Source organism: Drosophila elegans, unplaced genomic scaffold (assembly GCF_018152505.1).
Source record: "Drosophila elegans isolate 14027-0461.03 unplaced genomic scaffold, ASM1815250v1 contig_208, whole genome shotgun sequence".
In the NCBI taxonomy this organism is placed as follows: domain Eukaryota; kingdom Metazoa; phylum Arthropoda; class Insecta; order Diptera; family Drosophilidae; genus Drosophila; species Drosophila elegans.
Window position 1 is genome coordinate 25754245 of NW_024545578.1, and position 14498 is coordinate 25768742.

Sequence of the window (14498 nt, forward strand, 5' to 3'; positions counted from 1 at the left end):
TGTTCTGCACGGCTGTATATGTAACTGTGTGTGTGAGTCCGCTTTTCGCTCGCTTTTACTTTCTGCTGCTTGTGATTGCGATTGCAATTAAACGGCGTTTTCCATCCAGAGAGTCGCGCTCTCCGGAGCGCCGAGAGAGCGCTTTTGGACCCGTTGCCTGGGCTTGGATCAGCTAGCAGAGGGCTGCGACGCCGACGCAGATAACGGGAACGGTGGCGAACGAGAGCGGGCTGAGCGGAGCGAGTTGGCTCTCATGGCGAGTGCGCGTGATTTTCTGGCTCTGAAATGCGGGCTTGCTGTCAACTGCGCTGCCGGCTCGCCGTCGACGCTGGCGCAGAGCGGCCGTTTGCTGTGGTGGTTGTTATTTTTGGTCTTGGTTTGATTTTTATTCGTCGTTTAAACTTGGTTGTGAGAGGGTAGCAGCTGAGCCCCGTAACTAGTCGCCCGCGATAGCGTCCCCGTCGCCGTTTAAACTTGGTCGCGAGAGGGTCGCAGCCCCCAGTCCCTTTACTAATCGCCCGCGATCGTGTTTCAGAAAGTGAAAGCACAGTGAGACACCTGGCCAGCACAAGTCTGCAGATCCAGATCCTCCAGCATATTCTCATGGCCCCTGTGAGCGGCTGTTCGCCCACCGCCACCCACTCTCTGCAGGACATGAGCGCCGCTGCCGCGGCCATCGCTCTTGACATGAAGCCCAAGGGGGAGTGCCACCCCTTGGCCGCCGTCACTGCCACTGCCCTGCCCTCGCAGAAAATCAAGAAACGTGCGTACCTAGACTTAGGTCGAAGTTCCAGAAGTCGAACGAGTTATATTATTTGTTCTCTTGATTAGGAGTTAGGGAAGTGCAAGTTATGGATGTTCCACTGTATGTATCCATGTATGTAAACTGCATACTATGCATGCAGTTTGGCAACATAATATCTTCAAAATGAAAGAGATCTTAGAACCATGTTAAATAGGATTATTTCCATTTTGTTTTTTTAATGTTTCTAGGATAAGGTTTAGATTTTAATATGAATATACATATACCTATACGTATACATATACATATGTATGTGCATACATACATATCAATGTACATTTGTATTTGCCATTGTTTCTTGATACAATGAACTGACAATAACCCAGGAGTTTCACTGCATCAAATTCCAATGTTTGTTTACTTTAATTGATAAATTATTTTATTTTTACTCTATAAACTAAAGGGGCTATCTTATCAATTTAGACTTTTTCTCATTTCAATCATCTTATTACTGATGTCAACAGTGGTGCGGCGCAACGCCTCCGACAAGCTGAAGCTTATCCAAATGGTCCACGACAACCCAATTCTGTGGGATTCACGCCTCCCGAACTTCAAGGGCGCTGAGGAGGAGAAGAACCGCGCCTGGGAGCACATAGGTCGCGAGTTCAATGCTCCAGGGCGACGAGTGGCGCGGGCCTTCAAGTCGCTAAGAGAATCCTACCGTCGTGAACTGGCCCATGTCAAGCTGATGGGTAATGGCTTTAAGCCTAAATGGAGTCTTTACGAGGCCATGGACTTTCTGCGCGACGTCATCAGAGAGAGAAAGTGAGTACTACGAGAACTAAGCATATCATTGCAGTTAAAACACAAACATACATAGACATCTAATTTATTCAACTATTTGGCCGGATCATTTATATATGCAGATATAGTAAGTTTACGACCCAAACCAGAGCAAAAGAAAAGGCCTATCTTTGCGTTTAAAACACATATTATTGTTTTAATAAATTCGGTATTACAACTTACTTGAAATACATTAACCGTTAAATATAAAAACAACTAAATAAGCGGTAAACATACTCCGAAAAGTTCAATCGATCGGATCAACACTTTCAGTGATATACAATAGCTTTTAAAAGTTTTCATAAAGCGACCTTTTATGAATCCGAGTGGATTTGTTTACAATTAAACTGTCAATCGAATTTTAATGTAATTAAGGTTGGCATTCAGATTTATTAACTACATATTATTATGTAATAAGTTGCAAAGTGGTGGAGGAGAATTTGGGAGTACAAAATCAAAAACCATATACTTCTTATTTGTATAAACTTGGCATTATCTGAATAAATAGCAATTACCATGTTTTTTTTTTGATAAAATATATCGTTTTACATATTCAAGTTATAAATGTTAACCGTTCGATAAACTTCTAGCCATCAATCAAGTTATGAGCAAGGGTTAAAGTGCAGCTTGAATCATGTATGCATGCATGTGAGTTTGAGCTTCTCAGACAAGGCTTGATTCATGTTGAACTGAGAACTGTAAACTTGAGTCTAGCAGACTACGTCCCTAGATGACTCACCCTCCTCCCACCGATTTTGTTCATAAAGTCGAAAAGATTGTGAGTGGTTTTTGTGCCCGCACATGCAATGGTTTTTCCAAGTGTGGCCGTTTCTCCCTCTATGCATGTATGTATATACATAACTACGTACGTAGTTTGTTTCCAGTAATCAGTGAAGCGAACTATGCTTAACGGGCTCAATCAAAAATTATTGCAGGGTAATTCCTCGAAGCTTATCGTTTCTCATGGAAGAAGCTTCTGATTAAGGCAACTGAACAAGACTTAAGTGGGGCTATCATTTTGTTAGTCATAAATTAGAATTTGCAAAATACATTTGTAAATCGCTAAATATCGCAAAAGAGAATTAGTGCCGGTTTTTAAGCGATTGAACAATGTATATAAAATAATTAAGTTTAATGTTTCAGTAAAAAATTAGAGAACAAAATTTGGATTGGGTGGAAGAAATCTGTTAAGAAATCGGGCGTACATTTAGATGCCAATAAAATTAATAATATCCTGTAAATATCCGTAATCCACTTTATGAACAATTCCCTATGAGCCTTTATACACAACGCATCCCACTAAGCCCTGTTGATTTGCATAAATACCCAGCAAGTCAGATGATTCTCAGCTAAGTGTCTGAAAAAAACATTTGCCCAGCGAAAAATAAAAGCAAATACAACGCACAGGGGCATATGGACACTAAGGAGCGGTAATGTCGAAAAAACCAATCCGAACAAAGAAATGACCGGGCCGGAGACCCGCAAATAGTCTCAGTCGAGAGTCTGCCCCGACCAATGTTCTGGCTCATATGGAGCCGTGCTCGAGCTGCGGCTGTGTGTTTTGTACTTTATGTATGTACATATTTATATGAAATAAGGCCATTTCCTTTCAATTGACTGTACCCACATGGGCAACAAGCAGTCGACGGCCCCGACACATGCCCGCGCACACTTACCCATGGTGTGTGTATATATTTAAATTTTATTATTTTGAGCTGATAACACACAGCTCAACGGGCCCGTCCAGTCGGGCAGCGCTTGAGCCGGAGCTATAGCCGCAGCTATTGCCATAGCCATAAAACAGATCTCGCCAAGCATACAACGGCGCAAGCAAATTGAGGGAAGCTGCAAACGCAAGACCAAAAAAATACATATACTGCTGGAGTGGCGGTGGCAGGGGCTTTGGGGAAGGCGGCGAGAGAGCGATAAATTAATGAGAGCACTACGAAAATAACAATCAGCACTGAAGAATACGGACTGCGAGTGGACCAAGTTAGGAAAGAATCGTCGTCGCGATCGGGGATCGGGGATCGGGAAAGGGGCTAGTGAGGGAAAATGAGCGAGGTTCTGTTTATATGTATGTATGTGTATCAAATATACATATATACAGATAAGAGTATGTGTGAGCAATTGAACGAATCGCTCGGCCCGGCTTCGGCCAGGGTTAAAAATATGCCCGTTAACCAGCCTAGTCGGTCCCGGCCAAGGGGTTGCTCTGACCCAGAGACGGGGCCTGGGGCCCTATGCCCACATTTACTCTTTACTCAGTTCTCTCTCGATCTGAGTCTGTCGTACCTACACACACGACGCCACTTGGGTGTGAACGTTCTGTCGAGCTCTGTCTGTGTCACGCTTATGATTTAATAAGCAAATGAGCTGCGAAATTGTTGAAATTGTTTGGCTCTCCGTCATCCCCACCGTCCGAATCTCGCACCACGCCCCGAAATCACTGTCCGGCGAATTTGGTCTTGGAATGCTTTAGCCAATGCGTCACTGGGGAAAAGTGGGCGTGAGCGCGTACTTGCCCTTTGTTTCCTTGCGGTGGGGGTTTTTAAACATCTTGGGAGTAAAGCTTATCACAGGATTTGTATATATTGGCAATGGGAGTGCTTTAGCCATTTAGATATGATAATCGTCATTTTTAATAAAATGGTTTTTTAGTGGAATTTGACAAAATCTATAAATAGACTACAAACCTCGAAAACCAACCATAAATGGTTTGGGACCTGGGTCGGAGCGGAAGCAAATATTGATAAGCCGAGCGTTTTAAAACTTGAAAAGAAACCATACCACATTAGAGTCAAGACCTTAAAAGCCGCAAACAAATAGAGCCGTTCCCGATTGTGGAACATGTGAAAATACATTTCGCCGTGATTAGTCCTGCGGGCTATTTCGGCTTGGCAGGCGAGTATCAGTTTTCAAATTTTCCAATTGACAACTACCTGCGGGTTATTTATATATGTGATAAGCTAGGGGCGACAACGTCTGCGAAGAATGGAAAACGCGCTGTCCCTACGGTTGGCAGCCAACTGGGCCAGACCGCGACATTTGGCAAATATCCGAAGAGATGGGAAAGACCGAAAATAGCCACGTTCAGACGTTTCTGAGCACCCGCCCTTAGGGCAGCTGCATTTAATGGGAAAATGCGCTTGAAACTTGAGATGCGTTCAGGGAGAGACAGGAAACCATAATACTTGTTTGGGACATCGAAATAATTTTTTTTGTTCTCTGCAGTTCTGTTTTGTTCCGTCTTCTTATATTAGTGCGTTGAAACGTATTTTGGGGTTTGTATGCTTGAGTTTCCATGTTGGAGCTGTGTGTATTCTTGGGATGAACATATTTTTCGGTAATTCCACAAGGCGCATATAACTCAAAAATCATGCTTAACTCTATCTTGAGCTTATTAATTATAAACATCTCTAGCTATACTTGGGAGTTGGAAAAAATTACGTTTTCCAGGTGCATACATTTAATTTATACCTGACCCATTCTGACCCCGGGTTCGGCCTGGCAACTGGAAATACCCTTTTAATCGAAGATCTTTATATTTAATTTTCACTTTATGAATAAGTATTAATTAAGAAGCCATTTCGATTTTTTTTTTTTAACTTATGACCGTTTTTTAGAATTCGACTTAGCTTGTTGTAAGCGACAATATACAAGCAACAAGATTAATATTACCAGTACACACATATTTTAATTAAACTTGTTCTTACAGGATTAGATATATTTTGTTCAACCAAAAATGAAGGCATTTTAATTTGACTAAATAGACGAGGGTGTTGATGCTGATTAAGAATATTCTATTGCAATACTGTGATTGAAGGAGAACGATTTTCACCTGTTTTTATTACAATTTTATTTTGTATCTCCAGTTCTGCTTAACAAAAAATCTTGAGTGTTATTTCATGAATCAGGGAGTCCATCTGCACCGTAAAATAAAGGTTTGATCATGGAGGATTTTTTCGATTTAAATTTGTAAGCCTGTGTAATAAGCTGAAATAAACAAACAAATTATTATTAGACAAAAAAGCCTTGCTTAGGTAGGCAGTGGGAGACAATTGTTCCGTTGGAAAGTTTTTTTATTCGAACATAACTTTGCCAAATACAACTTTAGGTAATTTCTAATTTCAGGCAGAAGTTTTCAACGCAGTGAAAAATATATTTCCGATCATATAAAGTATATATATTCTTGATCCGCGTCACTAGTAGAGTCGATCTAGGCATGTCCGTCCGTTCCTATGCAAACTATTTATTTACCTCAGATTTAAAGCTATCGGCAAAAAAAATTTCCAAATGTTGTCTTCCTGTTGCGATAATGAATGTATGTCTAGACGAGACGGATTGGATAGCTAAAGTATATAGTTCACATAATCGGGCGAAAAAAGTTATAACTTCGCGGTATTTTAATTTTTTTTTAGTTTTTCGAGGTATAGTAATTGATTATTTCTGAATTATTTATATTGCAAAAAATAAAAGAACAAATATATTTTAACTTCTATACTTTCCAATTTTTTTTTTTAAATTTCGTTCATAGGAACTATCAATTTAAATATAAATATATGTTTTAGAGACTAATTTATTTAAATCGGACTTATTACGTAGCTGGAATCATGATATCTTCAATATTTTTAAACATATACGCATATAAATTTAAATTTGGATGTTTTAAAGAATATTAAATTTTTGCCATAGCTTTTTTCATTAATTCATTTTTTAATTAAGGGTCGGAAATGTCTCATTTACTGCGTTGTAAACTTCTAACTTCTAACTGGAAGGGTTATATGACTTTCTAAGCGTAATTAAGTATTAAGAATGTGTAAATAAACTACAGGCTACTAGAAAGTACAAAAATTAAATGTGCAAAAATCAATAAATATTTGCCTTCTATAAAGCAAAATTCGGCAAGCCGAAGTTTATATGCCCCTGCAAAAATTTAATATTCTCTGAATTATCTCAATTTCGAATCATTTTAGTATATGTTTAATTACATTGAAGCTATGAAGATTTTCAGCTCAATTATATTTGTAGTGCAGCTATATGATATCGTTTTCCGATTTTTATAAAACTAAAAGCGTAATTTATAATTATGAAACCATTCATATGTCCAAAAGAATTAAAAATAAAAAACTTTAAATTAGAGAAGTTAACATTTTGCTTCTTTTATTTATTAAATATTCCGATTGTTTGCATGGACTCTAAATGATAAAGTTGTCTGATTTTGATCAAATTTAAACCGCAATTCTTAAATATAAAAATCAATACCAAATATCGAAGAACTAACAAACAAGTCTAAAAACAGAAAACGTATAAATTTTTAAAAAAATTTTTGCTTGATTTTTTTTTGTCATTGATCGACTTTCCTAGTGATGCCGCTCAGGAATATATATACTTTAAAGGTTTGGAAATGTCTCCTTGACTGCAAACTTCTAACTGAAATTAGAATACCCTTTTATAAAAAATATTAAATGATGTTTTATTAAACCGGTACAATACCGGTAACGGCAACTCATGAACCGCAACTGAAATAAAAATTTTAAACCAAAACCGTAATAAAAAGTTATAAAGTTATAATGGTTGTAACCGTAACAGTAGTTAAACCGGTATTTGATTCCGTTCTAATCCGTGCTTCATACGGTCGGAAATGTATCCTTCACTGCGTTGCAAACTTCTGACTGAAATTAAAATACCCTCTGCAAGGGTATAAAAACTGCATTCCTTCGACGCGGCTATATTGTTGACACCTAAAAAATGTTAAGTATTAATATTTTGTTACAAAACTTCACTTTTGCTTACATTAACGATATTTTTGTTTTAAATCGCTTGATGTGGAGCTTTAAATCGCTGCTCTAATACCTCCCTTTTTGCTTGCATTTTTTTCAGAGGAGCTTCCCATGCAACCGATCTCAGTCTGACCACCTATGGGCATATTCACAGCAACAACAACAATAACAGCAGCAGCATGGGAGTTCCCGGAAAGGCAGTATCCCTAAAGCTGACCACGCCATTTAACGAGTCGGCCGCAGTGTTGAACCTATCCAAGTGCTCTTCACTGAACGTGAGCGGCGATGACTACTACTGCGACTACTATGTTAAGCCGGAGCTGGATCTCACGATGGGTGGTGGTGCCGGTAGTAGCAGCAGTGGCAGCAGCTCCGGCGGCGGCCCACTTCCGCTGCCCGCCCATCAGCACCAGGTGCACAACGACAGCCGGGTTAGCTCAACACGTAACGAGCACCAGCACCTACAAAACAGCTACGATGACATTGACGCCAGCTCGATTCACAGCGGGGACGAAGACCCCGGCCACGTATCCGACGGAGTGGAAGAGCTGGAGGCAATCGACGCTGACTTTCCCTATCCGCTTATCCTGGACTCCAACTCACGCGGGAGCACCAATGCTGGCGTGGATGAGGTGGCTTCGTCGCGCAAGCGCCGCCGCAACGTTGAGCAGGATGGTCTGGAGAGCGGCAATGGCGACGGCGATGCTGTAATTGATGGAGACGACTATGAGGAGCAGATGCTGCAGCAGCACCGCCATCTCCGGCAGCAGCAGGGCGCAGCTGTCACCGGAGGCCTGGATCTGCCACCCCCGCAAACTGTTCGTGAGGTACTCAACTCCAAGTTTTGTGGCTTTATCTCGGCTAAGCTGAACAGCATGGAGGACTCGGAGGCGGATAATTTAATGAACCGCATTCTTTTATTACTGGTTCAAGTGCAGCAGTGCGAAGGGTCCACTAAATAGGTGACCAGTGAGAAGAGCGCTTAATGCGCGGGGTGTAGCTATAATAGCCGAGAAAAGCTCATTATGGATTGATGCAGCTGCTCAAAGCACTCGCAACGAATTGATTTCTTGTCGTTCGTTTTGACTTCCCTTGCCATAAGAATTATAAAACTTACTTGCCAATGCCAAATTTGTGCCATACCAAAAATATCAATCAAGCAACTATAAGAATGGTTTTTCAAAGAAACACTTATTTGCTTTGCTCTCATTTACAACAAAGAAAAAACTCAAAGAAAAGACAACACAAAGACAAAAAACAAAGAAAGTAGGTAAAGTATGAGAATTAGTAAAATAAACCATTAAATGTTAATGTCGTTTTAAGTCTACCAACTGTAAATCATACTCATGCCAACGTTTCATCACATGATTCTATTCTTTTTCTTGAAACTATTATTACGATTTAAAACATAACCACCTTCTTGTTATATTGAAGATTTAGAAATTAGAATCCTCTATTGGAATAGCTTTTAATACACACTAGCTATCATTTTACATTCAGTTGAACAACGAAGTGAATATTTATAATTTTCTGAAAGCAAATAATTATGCTTTCCATATTTTATCATTATTTACGGTTTTGAATAAAACTCCATAAAATGTAGAGAAGGTAGTTTTTATAATCTCCGACTTGTAACTAAAAAGTTTACCAAGACTTGCTTTAATAAGCTCTTTGGAGTCTTACTTATTTTGGAACAGCTTTAAAAACAAAACAAAACAGCTCCTGCCTCACTCACAGCCCGCATGGCCCATAGCAAACTCATACTTATACATCGGGCCAGATGACACACATGCGATGCCGTAAATACCATCTTCAAACCATTAATACATAGGGCCTCACAAAAGCAAAGAACAAAGACAAAACATGAAAACAGCACATGCGCCACTTATGAGATCCTCGCACATTAGAAAGACCCAAGGTAAGCAGATGTAGCTATGCCAAACTGATACGGACCAAATCGCGACCGGGTAGCGCTGCTTATTAATGAAACCCGAAGACCAGAAGCAACTCAGGGCACCACGAGCAGATTGAGGCATATCCACATTGAAATCCAATGTAAACAACCCTTATCATGAGACTCGGCCTGGCCGAACCGAAGCCGCTAACAGCCGCAAACCCTTAAGAAAATTGCAAAATATCAGCCCTTACTACAATGCAGCAAAAACTGGTTTTCCTACCTAATGATGGCTGAATGGATTCATTGTTAGCCGTCTTTTAGTAACGGGTAAGGGATGCTGCTTGGGATATCGCTTGTGATTTGACGAAATGGGGCTAAACAAAAAATAGAGGCAAATAAAAAGAGATTAAAGTTCGGAAAGTTAAATAGTAATTGTATAGATCAAGGAATCTGTTCAAAATAACTTAAACCCTTTTTTGCGGCCAGAAAATCGTAAAAACTCATGGGTTTCAGAGGTTGAAAAACTCAAGCACTTTTTTTTACCCTTGCAAGGGATATTATAATTTTAGTCAAAAGTTTGAGACGCAAAGAAGAAAGCATTTCTAACCCTATTAAGGGGTCATACACAGTTAGAAGATCGAAAAAAAGTAACTTTTTTTCTGAGAAAATTGTTAAAGTTAATTATCTAATATTTTGTATACACATTATGTTATGTTTTAGCTGTATTTTAAGACTAAGTATTGAACAAAATATTTATTTGGAAATGAGCTACAGCTAATCTCCGGGAGCTCCTCTCGAAAAAAGCACTTTACGGCGACTATTATATCTTTGGACTGAATCCTCCGAAATTTAAAAATCAAAGAGATGTCGTTCAAGTAATGTTTAATCTAGTTATTAATCAAAAGAATAAGCTAAATAGATTTTATTAACAAAACAGCGGTTGCTCAAAAAAAAAATTGATTTTTGTGCCAAAATTTCGGTCTAAAATTGCATATAAAACAAGAAAGGAAGCAAATTTCGGCAAGCCAAAGTTTATATACCCTTGCAGCAATTTCAAAAACTAAATACTCTTTAAAACGTTTAAATTATGATTTACTAGCGTGTATGTTTAAAAACATTAAAGCTATGATGATGTGCAGCTTAATTATTCGATAGTTCCTATGGCAGCTCCTATGGGAGCTATATGCTATAGTCGTCCGATTTTGATGAAATTTAAACCGTAATTCTGAAATATTTAACCATTACTATATCTCGAAGAACTAAAAAAAAATTAAAAAACACCAAAGTTTTAAATTTTTTATTTTTATGATTGTTCCTATGGGAGCTATATGCTATTGTCGTCCGATTTTGATGAAATTTAAAACGTAATTCTGAAATATTTAACCATTAACTAAAAAAAAATTAAATTTTTTTTTCGATTATTCCTATGGGAGCTATATTATATAGTCATCCGATCCGGCTCGTTCCGACTTATATACTACCTGCAATAGAAAGACAACTTTTGGGAAAGTTTCATGCAGATAGCTTTAAATCTGAGTTTGTGTAGAAACGAACGGACAGACGGACAGACTGACAGACGGACGGACAGACGGACGGACAGACGGACATGGCTAGATCGACTCTACTAGTGATGCTGATCAAGAATATATATACTTTATAGGGTCGGAAACGTCTCCTTCACTGCGTTGCAAACTTCTGACCAAAATTATAATACCCTCTGCAAGGGTATAAAAATATTTATCGGAAAAAAAATTAATTACTAAAAAACATATTTAAGAAGCTCGAGTTAAAATTAAGACTAATCGGCTTAGCCGATTTTAAGTAATGTTGGTCACCGACTTTCAAAACACCAATTTGAGTAAAACGCGTTAAAGTTTGTACTTGCACCTTCAAGCACTCTGAAATGCCTTTAACAATATATTTTAAATTTTCAGTGTGTATTCTTAATTATCAGGCCTGTTCCAGTTTTTACTTCCGAAAGATTCACACGGAATCTATATTCCCTCTATTACTTTTCTGTTAGCTTCCATAAAAATCTCACGGAGACTTTTCGACAAGCATTTGACTTCTTTTAAAATACTTTACGAAAAGGTAAGTGCTAATAATATTTTTACCTTATTCTTTGATGTTTTAAGAACATTGTTGAATAACAGATTTGGTTATAAGTAGCATATTTGACTTTTTAAAATTTATTTTGTGGTGGCACCTCAGAATCGCTTCGATTCTAACCTAATGGAGTTTTGCAAATCATCCGCCCCTGTCCTAGTTTCCGAACGTTTTGATAAAAACAAAGCAAGGGACGAAAAAAAATAATTATTTTCTTGGGACTTTGGTTTTACATGGTAAGAAGTGTAAATTATCTAAGTTAAGTTTAAAGTGTTTTTGTTCTTTCTACCCTTTTATTTAATATACTTATTGTGCAAACCGTGTTGTGTTGGGACCTTTTTCATCGTCTTTGGCAACTTTGGTCCCAAACACTACATAAGAAAAGTTTGCAAGCAGCTGATTCACACGAGTGGTTCAACACTTTTGCTAAGCAAAATTTGTTATTTTTGTCTACCAATGATTTTTTGACTGAGTTTATACAATAAATCTGTCCACCAATAATGCACAAAGATTGGGAACAGCAGCGGGCAAATGTTGATAAGGGATTTGCCTGGAAAACTTAGGCAAATCATAGGCTTCTGTTAAGAGCAGTAGCGACAGTCAACTGTTTAAGGATAATTTCAAGTCTAGAACTAACGAATGTTTTTTCTGTGATACCCTAGGGAGTCGAAAGCGTATCGACTATATTCCCTGATAAGGCGTGCTGTTGTAACTCATGAATACAGGATGGTCCACAGAAATTGTCAAATGGAGTCAATGCGTTCTCTTATGGTGAGCTTGAAAAATAAGTATTCATGGAGATTCCAGACCATTTCTATGAGTTCATGAAAAAATAAGAGTCTGGTGCGCAAAGCAGCAAGCACCCTCTGCGGAATATACCTAAGCTGGAAGTTCTCAGTGATTCACGAATCCTGTTTGCTTAATAAGGAAGGGTTTAATTTCGATCTTCACCCAACCGAGCAAATTCCGTGCTCTTTCGAAAAACTACAGAAATTAAAACTTGTGCAGGTTACGATCTACGTTGACGGCTTGTTATTGGCATCAAATGACTTAGAATGGCTGCGAGAACAAAGGAAAATTTAACCAAAACAAAAATTATTTGTTGTTGAACGTTGATGCACTATAGCCAGTACAAACATGTGGCCCAACAAAAGTACGAGCTTGATACACGCGACCCTTTTATTCATTGTGGATGATTGAATTCGCCAGGAAAACACTTATAAAATCATATAGAAACATTTATAAAAATATTCAAACTTAGTATGGCTCTGATATTTCAAAATTGTAGTTTTCAAAACAGGGATAGAGGTTGGAGTTCAAAAGAGAGGTAGAGCTTTACGGCGTGGTAGATGCAGACCCCAGTGTAAATTACAAAAATTGAAAACATCTGTTATAAACACGTGACACGTGACATTAAACCATTTAAATGGTAGAAGTGTCGCGAGCGAAGATTAATTTAGAAGATTAATTTGATCGCCCGCGATGATTGCTTTCTAATCTTATTTTGGGAGAAAGTGGGCATCTAACGCGCGTCTTCAGTCTTTCGGAAGAGTCGCTGGAGACATTTTCTAAAAGGATCGCTTAAGTGTCGCCTGAACGAGCGTTATAAGATTATAAGAGATTTTTATACCCTTGCAGAGGGTATTATACTTTCAGTCAGAAGTTTGCAACGCAGTGAAGGAGACATCTCTGACCCTATAAAGTATATATATTCTTGATCAGCATCACTAGGAGAGTCGATCTAGCCATGTCCGTCTGTCCGTCCGTCTGTCCGTCCGTTTATATGCAAACTAGTCTCTCAGTTTTAAAGCTATCTGCATGAAACTTTCCCAAAAGTTGTCTTTCTATTGTAGGTAGAATATAAGTCGGAACGAGCCGGATCGGACGACTATAGCATATAGCTCCCATAGGAACAATCGGAAAAAAATACAAAAAATATTATAACTTTTTAACATTTATAACGTTTTTCAATTTTTTCTATTAGTTTTTCGACATATAGTAATGGTTCATTATTTCAGAATAATGGTTTAAATTTCATCGAAATCGGACGACTATATCACATAGCTCCCATAGAATTAATAAAAATATATAAAATATGTATCTAATTATAGAGCTGCAAATCATCAAAGCTTCAATGTTTTTCAACATATACGCAAGTAAATCATAATTTTAATGTTTTCAAAAGTATTTAAATCTTGCAATAGCTGCAAGGGTATAGGAACTTCGTCTTGCCGAAGTTTGCTTTTTTTCTTGTTTCAATTTTCTTATAATAAAATTTGTTTGTTCTTTATTTTTACACAAATTCGACAATTATAAATAAAATAAAAAAAATAAATTAAACAAAAAATAAATTTTTAACAAAAGCAAAAATATAAAGAACTGAATGACATTTTTCCTCTGTTCCGCGCAAGGTAAAATTAACACATAAATCACTGTTTTTAAAGTGTTCCATAAGCATAAATATATATTAAGAAAAACCATTTCCATTTTGTTGTATAATTTATAATTAACAAGAAAATAGCAAACTTCGGCAAGCCGAAGTTCATATACCCTTGCAGCTATTGCAAGAAATAAATATTTTTGAAAATGTTAAAATTATGATTTACTTGCGTATATGTTTAAAAACATTGAAGCTATGATGATTTGCAGCTCAATTATTAGATATTATTTTTATATATTTATATTATTTCTATGGGAGCTATATATTATAGTCGTCCGATTTTGATGAAATTTAAACCGTAATTCTGAAATATTTAACCATTACTATATGTCGAAAAACTAATAGAAAAAATTGAAAAACGTTATAAATGTTAAAAAGTTATAATATTTTTTGTATTTTTTTCCGATTGTTCCTATGGGAGCTATATGCTATAGTCGTCCGATTTTGATGAAATTTAAACCGCAATTCTGAAATATTTAACCATTACTATATGTCGAAGAACTAATAAAAAAAAAATTCAAAAACAGCAAAGTTATAATTTTTTTTGTATTTTTTTCCGATTGTTCCTATGGGAGCTATATGATATAGTCGTCCGATTTCGGTGAAAATTAAGCCGTTATTCTGAAATAGTTAACCATTACCATATGTCGAAAAACTAATAGAAAAATTGAAAAACGGCAAAGTTAT

At 37.5% G+C, this 14498-nt stretch overlaps 1 protein-coding gene across 1 annotated transcript; it reads left to right on the plus strand.

Annotated features, from left to right (window-relative positions):
* The first annotated feature begins 377 nt into the window (after positions 1–377).
* Positions 378–8970, plus strand: LOC108137670. Its single transcript, XM_017259529.2, has 3 exons — positions 378–763; positions 1267–1567; positions 7469–8970. The coding sequence occupies exons 1-3, from the start codon at positions 604–606 to the stop codon at positions 8328–8330; spliced, it is 1323 nt and encodes a 440-aa protein (XP_017115018.1). The 5' UTR covers positions 378–603; the 3' UTR covers positions 8331–8970.
* Positions 8971–14498: the final 5528 nt, after the last annotated feature.